The 26,078-nt window shown below is 46.8% G+C and overlaps 2 protein-coding genes and 1 long non-coding RNA gene across 4 annotated transcripts; 1 reads left to right on the plus strand and 2 right to left on the minus strand.

Annotated features, from left to right (window-relative positions):
* Nucleotides 1–269: 269 nt before the first annotated feature.
* tbcb (tubulin folding cofactor B) lies at nucleotides 270–7,256 on the minus strand. Its single transcript, XM_033014474.1, has 6 exons — nucleotides 6,904–7,256; nucleotides 5,533–5,676; nucleotides 3,908–4,004; nucleotides 2,398–2,589; nucleotides 1,737–1,809; nucleotides 270–1,602 (listed from the first exon to the last, which is right to left on the minus strand). Exons 1-6 carry the CDS (start codon nucleotides 7,024–7,026, stop codon nucleotides 1,485–1,487), a joined length of 747 nt encoding a protein of 248 aa, XP_032870365.1. The 5' UTR covers nucleotides 7,027–7,256; the 3' UTR covers nucleotides 270–1,484.
* Nucleotides 6,835–11,849, plus strand: LOC116967850. Its single transcript, XR_004410340.1, has 2 exons — nucleotides 6,835–6,958; nucleotides 11,388–11,849. It is a non-coding gene; the product is annotated as an uncharacterized LOC116967850 (long non-coding RNA).
* LOC116967848 (WD repeat-containing protein 20-like) lies at nucleotides 11,804–23,968 on the minus strand. 2 transcript variants are annotated; one of them, XM_033014473.1, is made up of 4 exons: nucleotides 23,671–23,968; nucleotides 19,891–20,073; nucleotides 17,873–19,132; nucleotides 11,804–12,561 (listed from the first exon to the last, which is right to left on the minus strand). In XM_033014473.1, the coding sequence occupies exons 1-4, from the start codon at nucleotides 23,920–23,922 to the stop codon at nucleotides 12,508–12,510; spliced, it is 1,749 nt and encodes a 582-aa protein (XP_032870364.1). In that variant the 5' UTR covers nucleotides 23,923–23,968; the 3' UTR covers nucleotides 11,804–12,507. The 2 variants fall into 2 exon arrangements, with proteins under 2 accessions (XP_032870364.1, XP_032870363.1); XM_033014472.1 differs by lacking the exon at nucleotides 11,804–12,561 and having other exon boundaries at nucleotides 17,669–19,132.
* Between the last annotated feature and the right edge of the window lie 2,110 nt (nucleotides 23,969–26,078).

The raw sequence follows: 26,078 nt of genomic DNA on the forward strand, positions 1-26,078 counted from the left end.
CAATTAATGCAGGAAAGGGGTGGACTGAGGAGAATCAAAAGGGACCGATTCTCTCCCAGTCAATGTTAACTTTGCTTTCTCTTCCACATCCCACCATGCTCTGTCCATTTCACCCTATATGGATGGACCACTTTTCTGCTCATGAAAATTGATGTGACCAAATCACTGAAAATCACACAAAATCTACTGCCTAATTTGGTTCGGAATAAGCCATTACCTCGTGAAATTGGTTTGTGGCCAACTCAATAACTAATACCCAAACGCAATAAAAAAGCTGCCAACAGGCATTGATGCTTTATTATTCTACTTTCTTTTACAGATCAAAAACAAATTGGTGTACATGCGTTGAAACCTTGTTGCAAGAGGCCTTAATAATGCAGCCAATTGTCAAACATGTTAAAAAAATTGTAATGGTTTAGCAACAAACTTTAAAACATTTGTGCATGGAATGTATGGAGTGAGACAAAATGACCACTGTGCAGTAGGGGGTGATTTTCTTTTATCAGCAGCAACAATAACCAGTAGTACAAGTTAAGGCAAAAAAACAACAACTTTCCTTACAATTCAAAGAAACAACTCTGCACACCCTGGCTAAAACAACATTGAGTGACATGGAAGAAGTCACTAGCTCATCTTTCAAATAGTAGGAAATGGGTGTTTGGCAAGATAACAAACTTGTAAAGCGATCAAGTGTGATAAACTCTCAGGAAAACACAAGAAAAAATAATCAACCATGTTTTCCATGCAACCTCTTACACAGCTGAGACAACATGGACCTCTGCATAAATACCTTAGCTCAGTAAGAAACCAAGGCAGAAATGATGCAACATTTCAAGTATTTTGTTTAGAGTTAGTACCTATATTATTCCAACAATAAATCAAAGAAAAATTAGACGAGTCATTACTCAATGTGTCAACTCTTAGTGATGATTATCACAGTATGTTACTTTGGCGATCAATTGATCATTTACTTCAGCTGAAAACTCTAAATAAAGTGTGCCGTAGTAAACAGAATCGCAAAATACACAAGTATAAAAAGACAAAACTCCGAAAGGAAGTAACTCTTTGTTTCACATAAAGTATCAAGATGGGCATAATTCAGCCCAGATTAGTCAGGTGCTTACATTTGGACTTTACAATGCAGTACAATCACAATACAAGAGAGATTCCAAGTGTGACTCACAACAGTGGCTTTTGTCAAACTAATGTACTTTGTAAATTTTGTCTGGATTTTCAAGTAACTAGTGTCAGATGCTAAACTAGGAATACTTCGAATGTAGCAAATTGAAAAAAAGTAATAAATGTCTCTATTTCATCATGAGTCAAACAATCTGCAAAGCATGTAAACCAAATAACTACATAGTCCCAACATATTCAGTAATTCCAGCCACTTGCATTCAACTGTAACAAGGAATCATTGGATTCTGGATCTTCAGCATACAAATCCACTGTGCAATGCTTCCAAGATGTAGGATGATTAGCATTCATATTTCATCATTTAGGCCATAGTCGTCCTCTGGATAATCTCCCACTGTTACGGACTGTGGCTTTACAAATGCTCCATACTTTTGCTGACATTCAAAGTATTTTTTTCCATTTACACTGCAGAATGAACACAATTATTTGATGAGGAATAATGAATGAAAAACAGTAATTCTACTTTTTACAATCAAAATGTCAACTCAGCACATGGTTCAACAGTCTCAGATAATTTGGAATTTCACAAAGGTTTTTACCTGCCATCATGTTTTCCTAAAGGTTCGTCATATTTCAATCCAACCCAGTATCCTGGCTTAAATTCCGTTTGACCTGAAACAGTAAGTCCAGATTTATATAGCAATGAAATTGAATTGACTGATTGAAAGATACAGAATGGAAATAGGCCCTTCAGCCCACTGAGTCCACGCTGACCATCGATCACCCGTTCATACTAGTTGTATGTTATCCCACTTTCTTATCCACTCCCTGCATGCTTGGTACAATTTACTGAGGCCAATTAACGTATAACCCCACACGTCTTTATGATGTTGGAGAAAACCAGAGCACCCGGAGAAAACCCACACAATCACAGTGTAAACTCCACACATCTAGCACCCAAGGTCATGATCGAAACCAGATTGTGGCGCTGTGAGGCAGTAGTGAAAACAAAATGAGCTTTAAGTTGCTGTGAGTTATGGAGGGATGGATAGGACAAAAGGAGAGTCCAGGGCCACTCAGGTGATGACAGTGTTTCTAGTCCCGATTCAAGAGATCAGTTGCCGTCTCAGTACACAAGTCAAATTGCAGTTTCATCTTCAATTAATGTTGCATTATTGTTCCCAATATATTCTTGGACTACATTGTTTTCTACATCAGCATTCTCTGAATTGTATCCAGGGATTTCTACAGTTAACTCACCAACAAACATCACTGTGCCTCGCTTGGTTGGCTGTCCCGATACTAGAACCTCACACCTTGAGCCGACAAGGATGTCGTCTGCCAAAGTCTTTTCTTCCTGTTGTCTCTCCTGCATCTCGGACTCATCCTTTGCTCTCTGCTCCTCATTATACAAGCCCAGCTTGCTGCGCTTCAGAAATAATCGAGCTGATTCTGAAATAGAAACCAGCCCACATTGTTACCAGAGAGCCCAAAGTACTTCCAGTTAAATGCCACGTCAACAGGAGATGCAGCTTAACATCGTAGCGTGCAAAGTAGTAACGCGACGAGTACAAGAAAAAATAAAATATAAACTACTTCCTGGTAAAAGATACTCAAATATCACCATCAGCAACACCAACCCAATACATATACTAAGCAAATGACACCAATGAGACCTCCAGTTTTAACAGCACACTTTAGGAATACTATTCCACATAATGTAATGCAATTAATTCCTTTATGATTAATGCCACAGCCACATGCCCTCTGGAGAGAATAACTGATACATTTACACATTTTTAGCGTCAAAATTCAACTGTGATTTGGATTTTTTTCTCCGTACAATTTATTTTTCTCTGAACATCATTACAAATGGAAATTAGAAGCAGTGAATAAGGGCAACCAAGTAAAACAGATAAGGGAGTACACAGTGCTGTGGTATTTCTATTTATTCGAGAACACTACTCATTAATTAATGTGTAAACCTGCCACCCCACACCATCGCTTCATCAGCTTGAACAAAGAATCAGGTTGGTATCCATTCCCATGATCCCTCATCTGATTCTGTTGCCATGCAAGATGAGAAATCAATAGAGACTTCATGAATAGGTGTCACAACCTACTGATGCCAAGTAAAACATTTTACATTTTATACCTTTGACTATTAGCGGACAAAATGAACTTCCAATTTTATTAACAGTTTTTAACACTAGCCACATTGCTTTCTCTACCTTGAGTTGGATGGATGTGCTGCACAGGCTATTTTTGGTGGTTACCCTTATAGGCAATAGGTGCAGGAGTAGGCCATTCGGCTCTTCGAGCCAGCACCGCCATTCAACGTGATCATGGCTGATCATCCCCAATCAGTACCCCGTTCCTGCCTTCTCCCCATATCCCCTAGCTCCGCTATCTTTAAGAGCCCTATCTAGCTCTCTCTTAAAAGTATCCAGAGAACCAGCCTCTACCGCCCTCCAAGGCAGATAATTCCACAGACTCACAACAAGTCTCTGTGAGAAAAAGTGTTTCCTTGTCTCCGTTCTAAATGGCTTACCCGTTATTCTTAAAATGTGGCCCCTGGTTCTGCACTCCCCCAACATTGGGAACATGTTTCCTGCCTCTAGCATATCCAAACCCTTAACAATCTTATATGTTTCAATAAGAATCCCTCTCATCCTTCTAAACTCCAGAGTGTACACGCCCAGCCATTTCATTCTCTCAGCATATGATAGTCCCGCCATCCCGGGAACATTATCTTATCAAAATGCCTTACCTGGTCTCTTTTCATATGCTTCATTAGACATTTCGTACTTAATAACTTTAGAAACATCGTCATATTCTCCCACCTTCACTCCACTTTTGTCTGTTACCTGGAAAACACAGACTTGAAACAATAATCCTGTTAACAAGTGAAGGATGGCAAGAACTATCCTGTATAGCTCCAGAGTGGCTACATGCACAATAATCTAAACTTCATTGACTACACTGCTTCAGTATTGTCTGAAAACATACTGCCTATCCAAGCCGAATCTGACAAGCATGCGACTCAGTTAATTCATCAGATGCAGGACTAATATTTTACTTCAATCAGTGATTCCTATCTTTTAGTTGGCAAGCCTAGAGAAATTCACTCTACGATAAGGAGTTCATACCATGATTTTAAAAAATCAGAAAAAAATTTGAATACAAGAGTAAAGACAATGTGCTCTGGTGTGAGCACATTTGGAATGTTGTGAACAAGTCTGAATTCCATGCCACAGCAGGATTTACAATTCCCAATTTTCACATAAATCTTTGCTACAGCAAGGGTTTTATTTAATTTAGTCTGTTGCATACCAAACATTTCATTCAATACAAAAGATAGGGAATACATTTGAAGATCTCTTTCAAGCATGGGTCCATGAAAGCCAGTAACAGTCTCTTTGTACTGGTTGATGGGAATGATTTAAGTAAACAAGCTATTTAAAATGGAAAGCAAATCACTTGGGCGTCTTTGTTCTTGCATCTGGAAACTGGCCATTGGAGGAATGATTTGTAAGGTTCAGTTTGTTTGTTGATACCCGTCAAAGCATGTGGGATTTGCTTTTGCTTTACTGCATCCTGACTGGAAGAAAAATATCTGGCTTCTGGTTTCTTTCCTTACTATTCCCATTCAATTCCTCAGAAACGTAGGACCATAATTAATTAACATGCCAACAGGTTTTTGGGATATGTGAGGAAAAAAGAACACCCAGTGGAAACCCATGCAGTCACAGAAAGTGCTGCAAACTCCAGAGACAACACTAACATACTTGTGTCGTTCAAGACTTTCAAACTTTTCTACTATTTTTATTTGCAAATTACTCAGAATTATCCATACGCCAGTAATTTGTTGCACACAAGTAAACAGTTGAGTTTAAGCAGCATCCAAATCATTAACCAGAATAATGGACCTAATATATTCCCACCAGTCATCGGTTTAACTATATCTAAAAGATGACAGTGGCGCAGTGGTAATAGAGTTGCTGTCTCACAGCGCCAGAGACCTGGTTTTGATCCTGACTACGGGTGCTGTCTGTGCGACATTTGTACGTTCTCCCCGTGACCACACGGGTTTTCTCCCACAATCCAAGTTTGTAGAATAATTGGCTTCTGAAAAAATAGCAAATTGTCCCCAGTGTGTAGGATAGTATACGGGGATCGCTGGTCGGTGAGGACTGTGTTACCGCATTGTATCTCTCAACTAAACTAAAGCTACAGTAATTAAAAATATACTGAAACAAAGTTAATATTAAGAAGCATTACAGAAATGTTTTACTTTTAATGGAAACAAGTATATTCTGATTACAACTGACACAGTTAGATGGCCTATATTCATGGTGTTTACTGACAATAATTATCTGACTGTATTACACTCACATGTATCCGGCAGCGATCATCTACAGGGTAGGATCCAAGCAGGGCATCATCTTGGTCTAGTAAGCCAAGGAATTCGTCATCTGGGCTGAACAACTCCAGGTCCATGCACGAGGCAGGAGAGCCCACAATCAGTTCCAATTTACACTATTATAAAATGGTTCAATAACATTTTTTTAAATGAGCACACTAATTCTAGAATTTAAACAGTCTGATCAACGATAGTGAGTCTTTAGAGCTTTATTGAAAATCAGTACATTTTCTTATTGTGGAATAGTATTAATAATGCATCAAACTGTATTGTGGCGGGGCTCCCTGTTAAAGTAACCTCACATCTATCTCTTCAATACAATTCCCTGCCGGCTCAACATTATAAAAATGTGAGTGTATGTGCAGCATCCTATTCCAGCTGTCTGCCTGTAATCCAGTCTCTTTCATCTTATTGCACAGAAGAAATATCATGAGGTGTTTTACAACCATAGATCTTGTGTTCAACAATAGTAGACAGCATGAAAATTGATTTCTTACAACCCATTTCCCCCCTTTTCTCTATGCCCCACCTGGACTCACACCCATTTGTACCCTTCCACCTATATTCTTTCCTCAGGCCCCGCCCCACTCCCCGTGCCCTGCCCCCACTCCCTGTGCCGCACCCCCACTCCCCGTGCCCTGCCCCCACCCCAACTCCCCGTGCCCCGCCCCCGTGCCCTGCCCCCACTCCCCGTGCCCCGCCCCAACTCCCCATGCCCCACCCCAACTCCCCGTGCCCCGCCCCCACTCCCCATGCCCCGCCCCCACCCCGTGCCCTGCCCCAACTCCCCATGCCCCGCCCCAACTCCCCATGCCCCGCCCCAACTCCCCGTGCCCCGCCCCCACTCCCCATGCCCCGCCCCCACCCCGTGCCCCGCCCCGTGCCCTGCCCCCACTCCCCGCCCCAACTCCCCATGCCCCGCCCCAACTCCCCGTGCCCTGCCCCCACCCCCCGTGCCCCGCCCCCACCACATGCCCCGCCCCAACTCCCCGTGCCCCGCCCCCACTCCCCGTGCCCCGCCCCCACCCCCCGTGCCCCGCCCCCACCCCGTGCCCTGCCCCCACTCCCCATGCCCCGCCCCAACTCCCCATGCCCCGCCCCCACCCCATGCCCCGCCCCCACTCCCCATGCCCCGCCCCCACCCCATGCCCTGCCCCCACTCCCCGTGCCCCGCCCCCCCCCCGCCCCCCCCCCCCTGTGCCCCGCCCCCACCCCATGCCCTGCCCCCACCCCATGCCCTGCCCCCACTCCCCGTGCCCCGCGCTCCGCCCCCTCCCCCGGGCCTTCAGCCGTTAGACGCCATCACCGCCGGTCCCGCGGCCCCGCTTCGACTCGCCGCCCACCTTGAACTCGGACACGGTGATGCCGCGGTTGAATCGTTTCTCCGAGATAAAGGAGGTGAGCGAGCTGCCGATGCGCAGGTTGACCACCGGCAGCGACTCCACTCGGTACGAGTCCGCCTCCATTCTCCGCCTGTGCTCCGACTCCGGCTCTGGCGTCCGATCGCGGATTCACGGCGGGCCCGGTCCCTGTGCTTGCTGTGGGGTCGAGGAGGGCGGGGGTCCTGTCGGCGCGGTCTCTCTCTCACACACCCACCGCACTGTCCGCTTCTGGAAGGTTCCGCCGCACAGCTCGCCGATGATTGGCGCGCCGGCTTGTCAGTCACTCCTCGCCGGCGTCCAATTGGCGTCGAGCAAAGGGGCGGGTCCCGGGTCGGGGGCGTGGCCTGGGAAGGGGGGAGTGGATAGAGACAAAGGGGGCAAGGGACCTGAGGAGGGAGAGAAGGGACAGACAGGAGGGAGGGGGGTAAAGAAAGAGAGGGACAGATGTATAAGGGGAGGGCAGAGTGGAGGCCTTAAAGAGGGAGAGGCAGGAGGTGGGTGGGATAAAGACTGGAGGGACGGAGGAGGAAGGGGATAGATAAGGGCGGTACTGGAGGAGGGAGGGGAGTATTAACCATACTGCACCTGCAAAAGATAGAAAGGTACCTCTGAGTCAAATTAGACATTGGTGACTGAGTGTTTCTGTGCATCGGGTGGAAAAGGATCAGGGGTCAGACCTGGATTGATCATTACAGTGTGGCTTCACCTCTCCTTGAGTGGACGATAGAACAGCAATAAGTTGCATTAGCACTACTTGAAGAATTAATTCAAATCCCACACTGCAGTGGAGTTAAACATCTAGTCTTATTCATTCATGAACTGGAATATGTAGAACAAGAAATGACAGCCAGACATGAAGTGATATGATAAAACATTTCTCTGTTAAACGTTCACAAAAGCAAAACTTAAGAGATAATCACATTTTGCCAATTATCTGGAAACCCAGTCTTGTGATCTGTACAATATTTGCCTAAATCATAAAATAAAAAATAGGCTTTATCAGAGGTTTGTATTTGCATTCCACTTTTAACATAGTAACGCAAATTGTTTCCGACTTACAGCCCTCTGATTCACGTCTCTTCTCCATTTCACTCTTTTACTCAAGGCTTGTGTTTCTTTGCCATCGACAAGCCCCTCTCCCCTAGTCCTTGCCACAATCCTTGTGATATGTCCGTTTAATTCTCTCTTGCTAAAACAGATGAGAATGTTTTAATTCCATTCAAAAGTCGAGGAAATGCAACATTCTGGTAAATGCCTAGGGAAAATTATGGGCATAAATCTTTTTTACACAGAGAGTGGTGAATCTGTGGAATTCTCTGCCACAGAAGGTAGTTGAGGCCAGTTCATTGGCTATATTTAAGAGGGAGTTAGATGTGGCCCTTGTGGCTAAAGGGATCAGGGGGTATGGAGAGAAGGCAGGAATGGGATACTGAGTTGGATGATCAGCCATGATCATATCGAATGGCGGTGCAGACTCGAAGGGCCGAATGGCCTACTCCACCTATTTTCTATGTTTCTCTCCCCAAGGCGTGGTGATGGGAGTCTGGGTGGAGCTGAGCAGAGCTGCGACTGCTGAACAAACACTCATTCATTCACTCATTGAGTCAATAGGTCGGCTAGCGGCCGCTCTCATCGTGCCTGCTCGCTCTCCCATCATAACAGTTTAGGAAAGAACTGCAGATGCTGGCTTATACCGAAGATAGACACAAAGTGCTGGAGTAACTCCGCGGTCAGGCAGCACTCTTTGGAGAAGGAATAGATGATGTTTCGGGTCAAAACCCTTCTTCAGACTCGTTTCTGTGATCCTCTCCCACACACTGTTTCTGCTCATTTCCACCTTACGAACAGTTTGGGTTACAGACAGAACCTTGTTGTGACATAGCAACTTTCTGACCAATTTTTGCCATCCGCAGATTTACTAATTGTACCCCTTACATTCACATTCAAGTACTTACTGTACATAACAAACAGTAAGGCTCCCAGCACTGATCCCTGAAGTCAGTCTGAAGGGTCCCAACCCAAAATGTCACTTCTCTATGTTCTCCAGATATGCTGCCTGAGTCGCTGATCACTCCAGCACTTTGTGCCCTTTTTTTGTAAACCAGCATCTGCTGTTCTTTGTGTCTAAACCAATAATCACTGGTTTCCCGTCATAAATCTCCATAATGTGCTGAACATATACAGGTGAAAAACACACGAGAAAAAATAAATCCAATGTCTTGATTTATGGTTAGTGTCTTTTAGTTTTGTTAACCGATAACATGATGGAGCAGTGGGAACAAGAACAATAACAGGATGATACTACTCAAGTAATTTGGAATATTCCCCACTGACAGTTGTTGAGTTTAAGAGTAATTTGAAGTTGGTAAATGTTCTTTTAGGCAAAACTGTGAGAAAATATGGAACCAAGGAGACTGAACTGCAAAAGAGATTAAAGGTAGATTAAAATGCTGGAGAAACTCAGCGGGTGAGGCAGCATCTATGCAGCGAAGGAATGGGTGACGTTTCGGGTCGGGACCCTTCTTCAGACTGAGAGAGATTAGCTGTGATTTGACTGAATGACCTTTGATCTTTGGAACTCCATCAGAATGAGTAAAACCCACACTCCAAAGACGTACAGGTATGTAGGTTGATTGGCTCTGCTTAAAATTGTCCCTGGTGTCTGGAGAACTGGCATGAAAGATTTGCAGCGGATGCCAAAATGTCCAGCGGAGAAGGTTTAAGCATCAGGCAAACAAAAATGAACTAATGGGAAGGGTCATAAGATTCAGAAGCCATCTTGTGTTCATTCATGCAAAATGCCCAGAGGAGCACGAACAGACTAAATGGTAATATATTTGAGGTTAGAACACAAAGTGCTTGAGTAACTTAGCGGATCAGGCAGCCTCTGTGGAGGACATAGATCCCTCTTCAGAGTGGTGCAGCTGGTAGAGCTGCTATCTTATAATGCTGTCTGTGTGGAGTTTGCACGTTCTCCCCGTGATCGCGCGGGTTTCCTCTGCAGTTTTCTACCACGTCCCAAAGACAAGAGGATTTGTAGGTTAATTGGCCTCTATTAATCACCCATACGGTGTAGGAAGTGGATGAGAAAGTGGGATAACAGAACTAATGAACGGGTGATCGATGGTCGGCTGAAGGTCGGTTTACATACTGTATCTCTAAACTAAACTCGTCTTAATTGCAGGTGCTACTGGTCTGCTGATATCAGATCTGCAGAGCATTATTAATGTGATAAAACAAAGTTGTCACTCTGTTCTAAATCTATATTTATTCTTTGCACCTCAGGAAATTGCAACTAGTATTCCATGGTGCAGCTGTGCCAGAGAACATTATCCTTATGATAACTGTGAATTAATACTAATCAATCATATTACTGCATACTCATCGTTGAATTTTAGTGTCTGCAAATTAAAAATGCGTTTGACCTAACCATTGCTCCATTAGTTTTGGATGCATCCGATTACAATATGAATGCAGGTTATTGTAGGACCAGTGATAGACTGTGTGGCTTGGGTGGCTTGGTTGGCAGATATTATAAGGACCTAAGATTTGAAGATGTTAAATCCCATCATCCAATAATTTATGTTTAAGAAGGAACTGCAGATGCTGGAAATTCAGTCTGAAGAAGGGTCTCGACCCAAAATGTTGCCTATTTCCTTCGCTCCATAGATGCTGTCTTACTCGCCGAGTTTCTCCAGCATTTTTGTCTACCTTCCAATAATTGATGGTCATTATTTTCATCAATAATTTGTCAAACCATGGCCGTGCTTGGATCCCTCTCAACTGGTGTCCCAGTGGAAGGCAATGCAACTTCCATCAAGGGTCCCGCACACATTATATTGCCCATACTCAAGCCCAGCTCTGAATGAAAGTGCACAATACATCTATCTACTGTACCCCTTACAACAGATAGAGGAGGAAGGGAAGAGAAGAAAGCAGGAATGAAAAGATTTTAAAAAGCAGTTGGGGAAAAGGATTAAATGAGGGGCCCCCCACAGCTCTGTGAAAAAAAAACTTTTCCCCCTCTCCCTTTACAGCTCCGCCCTCTAGTGTTGAACATTTTCACCCTGGGGAAAAAGGTTCTGACTGTCCTCCCTTAATGCCACACCGACCCATAGCTGGGCAGCATGGTGGCACAGCGGTAGAGTTGCTACCGTACTGTGCAGAGATCTGAGATTTATCCTGACTACGGGTGCTGCCTGGACGGAGTTTGCACGTTCTCCCTGTGACCGCGTGGATTTTCCCTGGGTGTTCCGGTTTCCCCCCCACACTCCAAAGACGTACAGGTATGCAGGTTGATTGGCTCTGCTTAAAATTGTCCCTGGTGTTTAGAATTGGGCTAGTGAACAGGAATCGCTGGTCGGCACTGACTCGGTGGGCCGAAGGGTCTGTTCCTGCACCATATTTCTAAACTTAAACCGTATCTCCATTTCTTGTTATATTAGTGTTTCAGACTTCAATACACTTGACAGCAATATCAAAGGCTCACAATCCTGCGAATGAAGATGTTTCTGCTCTGCTCGGTCCCACATAAACACAAAAAGCCAATGACAAGGAAAGTGCTGAAGACATTCAGCAGGTCAGGCAGCACTCCATGTGGCCTGAAAGCAGACGGAACACTTCATCAGACCTGGTGGAGTGAGGAAATGAGCTTTACATTGCAGAGAGGGAGGGGTAGAGAGAACAAAAGTAGTATTTGTCATCGGGTATACTTCATTTTTATTTCAGATTTCCAGCATCTTAAGATTTAAAATTTTCAACAAAATATTTAATGTTGCCCAAAGTGCATATTGTCTCTCCCACCCCATCGCTCACATAGCTTATACTCGTGGGTGGAACAAGTCAAGAAATGAAACTTTACTGTATTAGAAACATACTTTAAATATTTTAATAAAGGTGAAACCAGTCATTTGTTATCTCTTGCAAATCATCACATGTACAATATTTATAGCCAGAGGTAATGGCACCAAGTGTACTTCTTCACAATTCACTCCTGCAGAATTCGGTCAAGTGCAAATTTTAAAAAGTGACCATCAACTGTACATTGCTCATTCCACTAACAGTGGCAAAAGCAGATCGCTCTGCCTAGCCTTCTATTGCTCACGTGTTTCTGCACCAGATCAGACACAAACCTGTATCATATCCTATTCCTCACACTCGTGGGATAAGCATTTGTCTGTGGTCATGCTCGAGATTGGAGGGAGAATTACACAGATTGCCTCTTAGTTAGTTTTTCTTGAATCATTGTCTATGTGCACAATATATAATAATCTATCTGTAATAAGACACTGATAAAGCTCCTGATTTTGCTCTCTGGGTTACATTTTAACTGTACAGTTTCATAAATTAGATGTGATTTGAGGTTCAAATCCACGGTAGGATTTAGTGTTGAACATTTATTAATAAATAAAGGAGTCCATTTCGGCTCACGACTGGTCAGCTTGGGCATCCAAGAACTGGGACCACTGAGGCAGCAGCAGCTCTGATGTTCAACAGGCAGATGCCTGGATACTTGTAGAGCTCTGGCAGCGCGCAACTGAATGTATGTCCGCTGAAGACTCCCAACTACACCACAGTGCCACTCGGTGAATTAGCTTGATTCTGTGCCGACAGTAAACCCTGGGAAGAAACACACAGAGGAGGGGGAGGGTTACCACAACTCAATAGATAAAAGGTGGCAGGGATGGGTGCGCGTACCTAATTCCACAAGGCACTTCATGCGGAATTGACACATAAAGCTGGAGTAACTCAGGGGGACAGGCAGTTTCTCTGGAGAGAAGGAATGGGTGACGTTTCGGGTCGAGTCCCTTCTTCAGACATGATTGAAATCTGCAACTCTTCCAACGAAGTTGCTGTATTCCGTTGAAAATTCAGATTAAGAGTGTTTCATTGTCATGTGTCTCAAAATGGAACAACAAAACTCTTACTTGCAACAGCACAACAGATATGTAAACATAGTAGTTAGTGGACACCATAATAAACAAAAGTTCAATATATAGGAACGAACAAACAAACAGTATAGCGCAAAAAAAAAACCCAATGCCCCTAGTGCAATCAAGGGCAGTTTATAGTTCGGTGTATAGTTGGAGTTCGTAGTGTACAATATTCTGATGGTTGTTGGGAAGAAGCTGCTCCTGAATCTGGATATTACACATTTCAAGCCCCTATACCTTCGTCCTGATGGCAGGAGTGAAATGAGAGTGTGGCCAGGGTGTCATGGGTCTTTGATGATGTGGGCCTTTCTAGATACCTTTAATGGTGGCGAGGTCAGTATACTGATGAACTGGGCAGTGTTCACCTTATTGTGCAATCTTCTTTGTCCGTGGGCGTTCAAGGTGCCAAATCAGGCCGTGACAACCAGTCAATATGCTCTCTGCAGTTCAGGTTTAAATGGTGGAAATGGACTGAAAGGCCGTCTATTCCTATGTCATCTCCAGACAAACTTCACACACACTCAACATTAAGTGCACTGTGAATGGCTCGATTGTAATCACGTATTGTCTTTCCGCTGACTGGTTAGCATGCAACAAAAGCTTTTCACTGAACCTGTGACACTGAAACTGAACTACTCAGCTTCAACATTAGTTTCACATCACTGAAGTAGAATGTTTTCTTTATAATTCCTCTCTGCCTAAATCCTCAAATCTGGATGGTAATTCCAATCATTGAAATTCACTGCCAGTCTCCAACGATACCTATCTTTAGACTGGAAACACGCCCTACAGCCCACCGAGTCCGCATGGACAGGCAATCCCCATACACTAGCACTATCCTAAACACAAGGGACAATTTACAAAAGCCAATTAACCTACACACATGTATTTCTTTGGAGTGTGAGAAGGAACCAGAGCACCCGGAGAAAACCCACCTGGTCACAAGGAGAATGTACAGACAGCATCCGTGGTCAAGCTTGAACTCAGATCTCTGGCAACATTACCACATTCTTAGGCATCTGAGAAGGTTCAGTATGTCGAAAAGGATTCTCTCAAACTTCTACAAATGCACTCTAGAAAGTTTTCTGACAGGATGCATTTCATCCTGTCAGGACGACTGCTCTTGACCGCCTGAATCTTCCCAGAGTGATGAATACAGCCTCGTCCATCACAGGCTCATTACTTCCTTCCATTCAGTCCACCTTTACGGTGCATTGCATCAGGAAGGCTGGAGCTATTGGCAAGGATGCCTGCTGCCCTGGCCATTTCCTTTTCTCTTTTCCACCTTCTGGTAAATTCAAGAACAGCTTCTTCCCCACGCATAACGGACTCTCCAATCACATCTTGCACAAACCCCGGAGGTGGTGCCATGTACTCTTGCTGTTAACCCTACCTCATTGAGTTATTCCACTGTTGTATTCTAGTGTTTCTTTGCACTACTTCAGTTTGCATTGCAATATTTGCATCATTCTGCTGCTTCACATTCATTGGTATATTTAATAGTATAATGCATACTGTTTTAGTTTAGTTTATTGTCACGTGTACCGAGGTACAGTGAAAAGCATTTTTGTTGTGTGCTATAGTCAGACTATACATAATTACAATCAAGCCATCCAGTGTACAGATACAGGAAATAATGCTTAGTGCAAGATAACATCCAATAAAATATAGTCCAATTAGGTATATGGTAGGTCAGTACAGCTCTCCAGTTGGTGAGAGGATGGTTCAGTTTCCTGATAACAGCTGGAAGGAAACAGTCCCTGAATCTGGAGGTGTGCGTATTCACACTTCTGTGCCTCTTGGGATGGGAGAGGGGAGAAGAGGGAATGGATAAGACTGGTCCTCGATTATGCTGGTGGCCACGCCGAAGCAGCATGATGTGTAGACGTAGTCAATAGGTTGGTTTGCGTGATGGTCTAGGCCGCGTTTACTCTGAGCTTCGTGCACCCTGATATATATATCTGCATCTGGTGACCAATCTTGGACATCAGACCTATCATGGTCTGGGGAGGAGTGAGTTACACATTTAGCCAAATGATATCTTGATTCCAAAGAAATAGTGTACGCTTTCAGAAGCATGTAGATTTTTAGATATTAAGGAAATCTACAGATATTGAGTTAGGCCGGAAAGTGTAAATATAATATGGAAAAGGATGAGCCATGATCTTCTTGAATTGTGGAGCAGGCATGAAAGACCAAATAGCCCACTCCAGTGTATTATATTCTTAATTAAAGTGGAGAAATTATATGTCCTTTGGTTGTATTCCCTATGATTTAGAAGCTTGAAGATGTTTAATTGGCAACACAGAGAACTGACAGATTAGAATGAATCAGTTCTCGGATCAAGCGGTTATAACACACTCCTGCGTACAAGAGGTGGCAAAGTTAACAGCTCCTAGCTAAAAGATGAACTCATGCTAAATCAACCATCAATGTCAAGTTTGTGTGAGATATTTTGTTAATCAAAGAAACACAAAGCACATGCAGCCTTGTGGATTTAGATTCTAGATAAAGCAAAGGAGGTAGTTGAGGCAGGTACAATGGGAGGGGGGGGGGGGGAGAACAAAAGGAGGAGCCAGCGAGCTTTGTAACTGTCAGTGCCGTAGGTGGCTGCTATTTGTATACATTGTGTGTGCAAGCAAAGAATCTCACCATGCCTAGTCACATGTGACAATAAAGTATTTCATTCCAACATTTAAAAGACATTTGGACGGGTATATGGATAGAAAAGATTTAGAGGGATATGGGATAATCAAGAGCAAATTGGACTAGCATAGATGGGGCATCTGGTCGGCATGGGCGAGTTTGGCCAAAGGGCGTTTTTTAGTGCTGTATGACTATTATTGACGGGAGCAACATAATAATTATAAGGGCCAAAACAAGGGTCACATCTTCATGAGAGGGCAATTGGGACAGCACAGTGGCACAGCGGTAGAGGTGTTGCCTTACAGAGCCAGAGACCCAGGTTCGAAACTGATTACGGGCACTGCCTGTATAGAGTTTGTGTTCTCCCTGTGACCTGCGTGGGTTGGCTCAGGGTGTTCCAATTTCCTCCCACACTAAATGAAGTACAGGTTTGGTTAATTGGCTTCTGTAAATTGTAAATTATCTCTGGGGTGTAGAATAGAACTAGTATACTGGGTGATTGTTGATCGGTGCGGACTCAGTGGACCAAAGGGCCCGTTTCCACGCTCTAAAGTCTCACGAGAGATGGAGATCAGAGATGGCGCAAGAAGGAAACAGACGCTGACACATTAAAGTTCAAAACCTTAACTTCTCCCAAATCCACTACCTCTGTCATGATATTTGGCAGAATCTTATGCGCAGACATCTAGACTATAGTGTCTTAAACTCAGCAAAATGTGTCAAAGTGCATCGCAAGAGCATGATCTGACAAAATGTGACTAAGCCACATAGGAGGATATTATGACCTAAAGACCCACACCACACTGGCCATGTTCACATTTCGCTCCTACCATCGGGAAGATGGTACAGGAACTTGAAAACCATGACTGCCAGGATGAAGAATAGTTTATTTCCAGCAACTATCAGGCTCTTGAACGCTAGACGACACGAACCTCAACCATGAACACCGATGGACTGTCTTTGGTTGAACTAAGAACCTTTGGGTTTTTGCATGTATTATGATTATTTCTTTTTATATATTACCCATGTGTATTGTGTTTTACGCTGCTACGAGTAAGAATGTCATTGTTTCTTTGTGGGTACAAATGACAATTAAACACTTGAATGTTGATAGACCTTTCATATACACTTTGCCACCATAATCAATTGATCAATTAAGCACTACACTAACTTGCATTTATACATGAAATGACATATTTTTAGTGCCTTTCACCACCTCAGAACATCCCACAGAGCGATGTGATTCTGAAGTGTGGTCACTTGCTGTAATGTAGCATCCTTTAACATCACAAACTGTTCCGCTGTCCCTCAAAGGGTCATTGCCAGCCAACACAATACACCCTGTGTTGTGTGAGAAGGTAGGCACAAGAAGCTGGAGTAACTGAGCAGTCAGGCAGCATCTCTGGAGAACTCGTTATCACCTAGCCCACAGCCAACAATGGACCATTGTGGGCTCAACCTTTCCTTGATCAGTTACTTTTTGCATATGTTTCATTCATTTGTTCTATATCTCTCTATATCAACGTCTATATCTGTTATTTACCTTTCCCCTGACTCAGTCTGAAGAAGGGTCTCAACCCAAAATGTCACCTATTCCTCTTCTCCAGATGCTGCCTGACCCACTAAGTTACCCTAGCTTTGTGTCTATCTTCGGTTTTAACCAGCATCTACAGTTCCTTCCTATTGTGCGAGAAGGTATTATGCTTGGCCTGGTTTTAAAGCAGCATTGTAAAAGGAGGGGTGGTTTAGAGTTGCCACACTTTTTCCTGCCGCTGATGGCATATGCACCAGTGATATGGGGGGGAGGGAGCAGAATAAGCTCGTAAGTGATAGGAGCAGAATTAGGTCATTCGGCCCATCAAGTCTACTCTACCATTCAATCATGGCTGATCCATCTTTCCCTCTTAACTCAATCTCCTGCCTTCTCCCCATAACCCCTGACACCCGTACTAATCAACAATCTATCTATCTCTGCCTTAAAAATATCCATTGACGACCTCCACAGCCGTCTATGGCAATGAATTCCACAGATTCACCACCTTCTGACTAAAGAAATTCCTCCTCATCTCCTTCCTAAAGGAATGTCCTTTAATTCTGAGACTGAGACCTCTGGTCCTAGACTCTCCCACTAGTGGAAACCACTCCACATCCACTCTATCCTGGCCTTTCACTATTCGGTAAGTTTCAATAAGGTCTCCCCCCCTCATCTTTCTAAACTGCAGCGAGTACAGGCCCAGCGCCGTCAAAAGAAAGCAGTATTGGAGGAGCACACACATCTGAGAGGGGTTCTAAGGCAGGAGGAGGTTACAGAGACGATGCCTCTGCCCTGTCCCCATGCCTCCCATACTCACCACTTTACCTGGCCGCGCCCAAGTGCATATGAAGCCTTCCTGGCAGGCAGTGACTATGCAGTCCTCCAGAAATATCAACACCGTTAGCCTCTCGTGTGCGATCTTTTTACAGACCAGAGGCTCCAGCAAGGGCACCTCGTCCATGCGCGGGCACAGCGTGGTGCCCAGGGTCTTTGCCGCGTCGGCTTTGGCGCGGGTCACCATGTGGAGCTTGTCGTTGCTCTTGCTGATGACGTGCCCGATGCTGTGGTTGCGCTTGTGGTCCTTCTCCGCGCCCTTGGCCTTGCGCTCGTGATAGGCCAGGGTGGCGAACTTGCTGACGGAGAAGGGCGCGGGGCCGTCCGCGTGGCCCTTGGCGTTGGCCACCGCCGGGTGGGGCAGGCTGTTGGAGCGGGAGAGCGAGTGGGGCACGCAGTTGGCGGTGCCGGCCTCCAGCGCCAGGCTGCCGCCGCTCAGCGAGCCCGGCACCGCGGTGCTCACCACGTTGGTGTGCGTCCGAGCCCGCGAGAGGGACTGGTGGGGGAAGAGGATGTCCTCCGTCAAATCCCACAGGCAAAACTGGGTGTCCTGCCCCACGGAGCCAAAGCGATAGGTGACTCCGGCAGCCCGCCCCTCTGTGGAGTTGTGCTTGGAGAGTCGGGATAAAGTGCTGTTGGTGCGATCGCGGGCAAGGGGGAGAGCGTGTTCCTGTAATTCCTCATCACTGCCGCTAAACTCGGGCGGCTCCCCTTCGTCCACGCTGCTCGTGTACGGGTCAAATGCCACCACGCTGACCCAGGACTTGTGACCGTGGCCTCTGGCGATCACCCGGCAGTCCCAGAAAGACCAGACGGTCACCAGGTCGTCCTCGCCGCCCGTCACGATGTACCTCCCGTCCGGGCTCCAGCACACGCACAGCAAGCCGCCAAAGTAGCTCTTCATGACGCCGTACAGCTCCATGGAATCAAAGTGGAAGACCCGCAGGCTGCCGTCCTGGCTGGCGCACGCCACGTGCTTCCCATCCGGAGCGAAGGCAAACTCGTGCAACGCCCCCTCGCCCACTGACCACTTCAGCAGCGGGTTGCGGCTGGACTTGCTCTTGCAGGTGTAGACGGAAAAGCCGGGCCCCTGCTTCAGCGGCTGGTAGTGGGGGGCGGTGGTCCCGCACGGGTGGTCCACGTTGTAGAGGTAGAGGTTGCCGCTGGTGTGGGCAACCAGGAAGAGGGTCTCGGACTCAGGCATCCACTTCAGACAGGTCACCTTGGTCTTGTCGATGAACCTCTGCAGTGGGAACAGAGAGAAAAGCCGTCGTCAGCCTCTAACAGGCAGGAAACTAGCAGAAGATAAAGACACAAAATGCTGGAGTAACTCAGTGGGTGAGGCAGCATCTCTGGAGAGAAAGAATGGGTGGCATTTCGTGTCGAGATGCTTCGTCAGCTTCAACTAGCAGTACTGATGAGCTGAGGTCCCTACACAGGACAGACAGTGGCAGAGTTGCTGCCTCACAGCGCCAAATTTGATCCTGACTACGGGTGCTGTTCTTGGTCTTCTTGGGTTCTTGGTCCTCCAAAATATTCCAAATGGAATTTAAACTGGAGGGGAGGGGAGGGGAGGGGAGGGGAGGGGAGGAGTCTGTATGGTCTCCCGGTGACCGCGTGGGTTTTCTCCGGGTGCTCCGGTTTCCACCCGCCTCTCAAAGACAGGCAGGTTTGAAGGTTAATTGGTTCTGTAAATTGTCCATAGTGTGCATAGAACTAGTGTACGCGTGATCATTAACCGTGTGGACTTGGTGGGCCAAAGGGCCTGTTTCCATGCTGTGTCTCTAAACTAAACAGCTGTCACGGGGGAGTTTTTAATCACTAGCTTGGTCACAGGGAGAACATACAAACTCCGTACAGACAGCACCCAAGGTCAAGATCGAACCCGGGTCTCTGGAGCTGCAAGGCAGCAACTCTATCGCTGCGCCGCCCTATTGTTCTACATTCTATCTGGTTATAAATTGTAGCCAAACCTTAACAGAAAAAGTACAATTACACTACCTCTTCGTTGAAGAGTTTGCTGGTTTCCTTCTTGATGGGATCCAGGTACTGCACTTGACCCGCAGAGAAGCCGACTACGAGTGAGACGCTGTCGGGTGAGGCAGTGAACTGGTTGAAATCGTGACAGGTGGGCTGCGTCCCCTTGTAGATTCGCTTGTCGATAGGTTTGCTTAGGTCGGCCGCCTACAGAGAACATAATAGACCCACTTTTAGTCAAGCCAGTGCCAAACCTCCATGCAAACAATTAAACAGTCGCCACTTTATGACTTGTTTAGGAAGGAACTGCAGATGCTAATTTACACCAAAGGTAGGCTCAAAATGCTGGAGTAACTCAGTGGGACAGGCAACATCTCTGGAGAAAAGGAATGGGTGACGTTTTGAATCGAGACCCTTCTGCAGATTGAGAGTCAAGTGAGGAGGAAATAAAAGGGGTATGAAAAGGTACAGACCAAATCCCACCGGCACCGATGGCCAAGGAGCCCACAATGGTCCATTGTTGGCTGTGAAGGAGGTGATAAGAAAGGGATACGAATAGTAAAACTAGCAGGACTTCTAGGGTGGGGGAACGATGGAGAGGGAAGGAATGGAAGGATTACTTGAAATTAGAGAAATCAATATTCATACAGCTGGGGGTAAGCTGCCCAAGTGAAATTTCAGGTGCTGTTTCTCCAATTTGCATTTGGCCTCGCTCTGACAGAGGAGGCAACCCAGGACAGAAAGGTCAGTGTGGGAATGGGAAGGGGAGTTCAAATGTCTGGCAGCCAGGAGATCGCATAGGCCAAGGCGGATTGAGCGTAGGGACTTGTCGAGACTAACATGTTGGTAGGAATTTGAAATTGCAAACCAGTAAATTGCGCGTGGTTACATTTTAACAAATCTATTTTAAAATCTATAAACCCTACATCCACTTTATCTTCAAAACTCCAGGTATGTTATGAACGTTGGCCATTCAGCTAAATATTGCCAATCTCATTTTATCAAAGAAACCTCTTGAACCGTAGTAGGTATTTGTGGCATTTTTATACAGCTTTCACCAGATGCTACCCGACCTGCTAGGTTCTAGCAGTATATTCCTTCCTATGGGTTTCCATTTCACTCCTCCTGTCTCCTTATCTAATACCCCTTTCATCTCTAACTTTCATGACTTACTCCACCTATCAGCCAGTCAAGCCCCCTTACCTATATCCACCTACCACTGCATGAAACACAAAGTACGGGAGTAATTTAGAGGGTCAGGCAGCATCTCTGGAGGACACAGATAGGTGACGATTCGGGTCGGGATCCTTCTTCACATTAAATCAGTCTAAAGACAGTCCTGAAATGTCACCTATCGTTTACTAGCCTTTGACCTGCAGAACACAACAGTACAGCACAGGAACAGGCCCTTCAGCCCATAATGTTTGTGCCAAACATGATGCCAAGTTACACTGATCTCATCCACCTGTACTTGATCCATATCCCTCTATTTCCTGCACTTCCACGTGCCTACCTAAAAGCTTCTTAAACACCACTATCATAGCAGCCTCCACCACCGCCCCAGGCAATGCATTCCAGGATCCCACCATTCTCTTTGTGTAAGAAACATGCCCTGCACGTCTCTGTTAAACATTCCCCCTCTGACCTGATAGCTATGCCTTCTTGCATTGGACATTTCCATGTGAAAATGGTTCCGATTGTCTACCCTATCTATGCCTCTCATAAATTTTATATATTTCTATCATGTCTCCCCTCAACCTCCAATGTTCTTGAGAACAATCCAAGTTTATCCAACCTCTCCCTGTAGCTGAAGCCCTCTAATCCAGGCAGTGTACTGGTAATCTTCCTCTGCAACCCTCCACGGGATGATCACTGGTGGGTGCGGACTCAGAGTCCCAACTCGAAGCGTCACCTGTCCATTCCCTCCGTAGATGCCGCCTGATCCAGATTCCTCCAGCTGTTTGTTTTTTACTCCACATTACAGCCTGTAGTCGCTAGTTTCCTGACTCCATTTCACTCCACTGATAGACACAAAAAGCTGGAGTAACTACAGGTCAGGCAGCATCTCTGAAGAAAAGGAATGGGTGATGTTTCGGGTCGAGACCCTTCTTCGGACTGTCCTATCAATTTCACTCCCCATTGTTTTTGTAAATAGATTATTTGACCCAAAACGTCGCCCACTACTTTTCACTCGAGGTTAGTAAGAGAGTGATGCAGTGGGGAAAAAAGCCCTTGTGTAAATCTTCTCTGTACCATTTCCAGCTTGACATATTTCCTATAACATGGTGCCCAGAACTGAACACAATACTTTAAATGTGGCTTCACCAACATCTTATACAACTTCAACATGACCTCCCAACTATACTCAATACTCTGACAGATGAAGCCCATGTGCCAAATGGCTATTTGACCGCCCTATCCATCTGTGACTCCTAGATCCCTCTGCTCTACAACACTCCCCAGAGCCCTGCCATTTACTTTGTAGGTCCTGGTCATGTTAGACTTCCCAAAATGTAACACCTCACATTTCTGCTGCTTGACCCACTGGGTTCCTCCAGCAGTTTTATTTTTCACACCTCCTCCAAACTTTGTTACCTATTAACACCTCCCTTCATTTCACTTATAACACCACGCCTCCTTTTCTCACTTTAAATCTCCTTGCTGACACGCTTTGAATCTTGTTCAAGAAGGAACTGCAGATGCTGGAAGATCGAAGGTACACAAAAATGCTGGAGAAACTCAGCGGGTGCATCAGCATCTATGGAGCGAAGGAAATAGGCGACGTTTCGGGCCGAAACCATTCTTCAGACACGTTGAATCTTACTGTCCATCACCGTCATAAACAGTAACACTTTCTCATTCAATTACATTGATGGGATCGGGTGTTTTCCTGGCCTCTGGATGCTTTTTACCCCATGTTATTTATCGGTAGTAGATGCAGCCCGGGCTACCAGGCCTAAAGTAACCCATCCCAGCCCAGTCCAGACCCGAATTTGGGGGGCATTCTCTTACGTAATCCCAGCACAACTTTTATTCAGATAAATTCACGTTACAGATCTGGACATCGCTCTTAGGCTGTGGGATTTATCGCCCGAATCTAATTGCCCTTCAGAAGGTTGCAGTAGTTTTTAGTTAGTTTAGAGTATAACATGGAAACATCCCAGGCCCACCACATCTGCATCGACCATCGATCACCCATTCCACTTTCTCACCCACTCCCTACAAACTAGGGGTAGGTTTACAGAGGCCGATTAACCTGCAAACCCTTGAATGATCTCCACCCCATCAGTAACACTGGATTCCGATTATATCCCAGTGTTTGACCTCCCTCTCCGATCCAGCCATCGTTGTCTGATCTTCAGCCTTTAGACCACTGTGCGGGGGAAATGGAGGAGAGACCGGGCTCGGTCCTCCCTTCTCTCCCGCGCCGGGTTGGGTTAGTCTCCTGGGCTCGGTCTGAAGAAGGGTCTCGACATGAAACATCACCCATTCCTTCTCTCCAGAGATGCTGCCTGTCCCGCTGAGTTACTCCAGCATTTTGTGTCTTATCTTCGGTTTACATCAACATCTGCAGTTCTTTCCTACACATTCGGTTCTAACCTCCCTTCCATTCCCGGGCCGGGCTTGGTTCCCCCGGTCTCGGTGCATCTCTCTCCCCCACCCCGGTCCCTTCACACCCCCACCCACCACCGGCTCGGTTCCTCTCACTCTCCCGGACTGGACTCGGTCCCCGCGGTCTGGGTCCATCTCTCCATCCCGGAGCCGGGCCCGGTTCCTCCCTCCCTCCCTCCGGCCCGGCCTCACCTTCCTGGGCCCCCGGTACAAGTAGAGGTAGAGCTCCCGGCCCACGTTGAAGCAGATGCGGTCGCCGCTGCCGCTCTGGTCGCGCACGTTGACCATGGAGACCCGCACGGGGTTGGTGCCCTGCGCGGCGCTGAGCGGCACCCGGTTGGGGCGGCTGTACTCGGACAGGCTCAGCAGCTTGTAGGCTCCTTCCCGGGTGCGGAACTGCGACTTGATCTCATTCAGCTCCTTCCCCCCGCCCTCAGCCGCCATCTTCAGCCCGAGCGACCCGCAAAACAGCGGCTCCGCCCAAAGATGCTCTCCGCCCGCCCCGGGTCCTCCACCCACAGCGCCGCCTCCCGGTCCTCCACCCACAGCGCCGCCTCCACCCACAGCGCCGCCTCCCGGTCCTCCACCTCCCGGGTCCTCCACCCACAGCGCCGCCTCCCGGTCCTCCACCCACAGCGCCGCCTCCACCCACAGCGCCGCCTCCCGGGTCCTCCACCCACAGCGCCACCTCCCGGTCCTCCACCCACAGCGCCACCTCCCGGTCCTCCACCTCCCGGGCCTCCACCCACAGCGCCGCCTCCCGGTCCTCCACCCACAGCGCCGCCTCCCGGGCCTCCACCCACAGCGCCGCCTCCCGGTCCTCCACCCACAGCGCCGCCTCCCGGGTCCTCCACCCACAGCGCCGCCTCCCGGTCCTCCACCCACAGCGCCGCCTCCCGGGCCTCCACCCACAGCGCCACCTCCCGGTCCTCCACCCACAGCGCCGCCTCCCGGTCCTCCACCCACAGCGCCGCCTCCCGGTCCTCCACCCACAGCGCCGCCTCCACCCACAGCGCCGCCTCCCGGGACCTCCACCCACAGCGCCGCCTCCACACACAGCGCCGCCTCCCGGTCCTCCACCCACAGCGCCGCCTCCCGGGACCTCCACCCACAGCGCCGCCTCCCGGGCCTCCACCCACAGCGCCGCCTCTCGGTCCTCCACCTCCCGGGCCTCCACCCGCAGCGCCGCCTCCCGGTCCTCCACCCACAGCGCCGCCTCCCGGTCCTCCACCCACAGCGCCGCCTCCCGGTCCTCCACCCACAGCGCCGCCTCCCGGTCCTCCACCCACAGCGTCGCCTCCCGGTCCTCCACCCACAGCGCCGCCTCCACCCACAGCGCCGCCTCCCGATCCTCCACCTCCACCCACAGCGCCCCCTCCCGGTCCTCCACCCACAGCGCCGCCTCCCGGTCCTCCACCCACATCAAAAATCTTAATGGGAAAGTAGTGGGCAGAAAGGCATGTCATGCGTGGTTTGAAGAGCAAAAACTTGTAATTTACAATGCCAAAATTGAAAAGTTGAGGGAAAACAAGGTGTACAGAGTTGCTTATTGGTTACCAAAATGTTGGAGAAACTCAGCGGGTGCAGCAGCATCTATGGAGTGAAGGAAATAGGCAACGTTTCGGCCCGAAATGTTGCCTATTTCCTTCGCTCCATGGATGCTGCTGCATCTGCTGAGTTTCTCCAGCATTTTGTCTACCTTAGATTTTCCAGCATCTGCAGTTCCTTCTTAAATAACTGCTTATTGGTTACAATCTGAGGAGGAGGATGATGCTACTGATTATGATATGCCAATGTGCCAGCTAGCAACTGATCTTCTCCAAAAATCTATTGGTCTATTGCTAGAAATTGTAATTTATTTACCTATCTGTTACGGACTTGTAGCATATAATACAATAATATTAAAGTTCTGATCTTGAGAATATCACATTTTTGAATGTTCAAGGCAATCTGGGCGTTTATTACTATTTCCGTCACAACGGTCAATTTTGTAATTAACTACAATTAGGTAATTAACTAATTATATGCTTTAATTTCAGGTCATCCAAGTAAGATTGTTTTATATTTGTTTCAGAATGCTTCAATCTATAATAATTGAAAATTTCATTCAGTTATCTTAATTTTTAAGAAAGTTATGGGCTTTTGACTGTCCTCGATCACAGCTTTTGTGTAAGTCAATGGAAAATCAATAGGGAACAAGATGCTAATTTCCGAGTATGAAAATGGCCATAACTTTTTTAATACTGAAGATATGAAAGTAAATTAGGTGTCAAATTAAACTTCTTTTTATACTTTATCTGATGGGATAAATTGCAGACTTGATTTTTTAAATCTCAAAATTTTGTAACATTGCTACTCATCTACTCAAGCGTCCTTCAGTCCCTCAACATCAGTCAATGTCCAGTGCTCCCTCAATGACCCTCAGTCTGGCAGTCCCTCAGTGACCAACTGACCCTCAGTGACCAAGTCGATCTTTGTCAGGCTGTTTAGCTGCTGAAGAATAATCGATACGACTTGTGTTTTATCAAGTTTTTTAAAAACATCGCTGGATAATTTAATTGCTGGAGTAAATTAAAAATCGACTTCTAACGCTGTCAACG

Source organism: Amblyraja radiata, chromosome 41, assembly GCF_010909765.2.
Source record: "Amblyraja radiata isolate CabotCenter1 chromosome 41, sAmbRad1.1.pri, whole genome shotgun sequence".
Lineage (NCBI taxonomy): Eukaryota > Metazoa > Chordata > Chondrichthyes > Rajiformes > Rajidae > Amblyraja > Amblyraja radiata.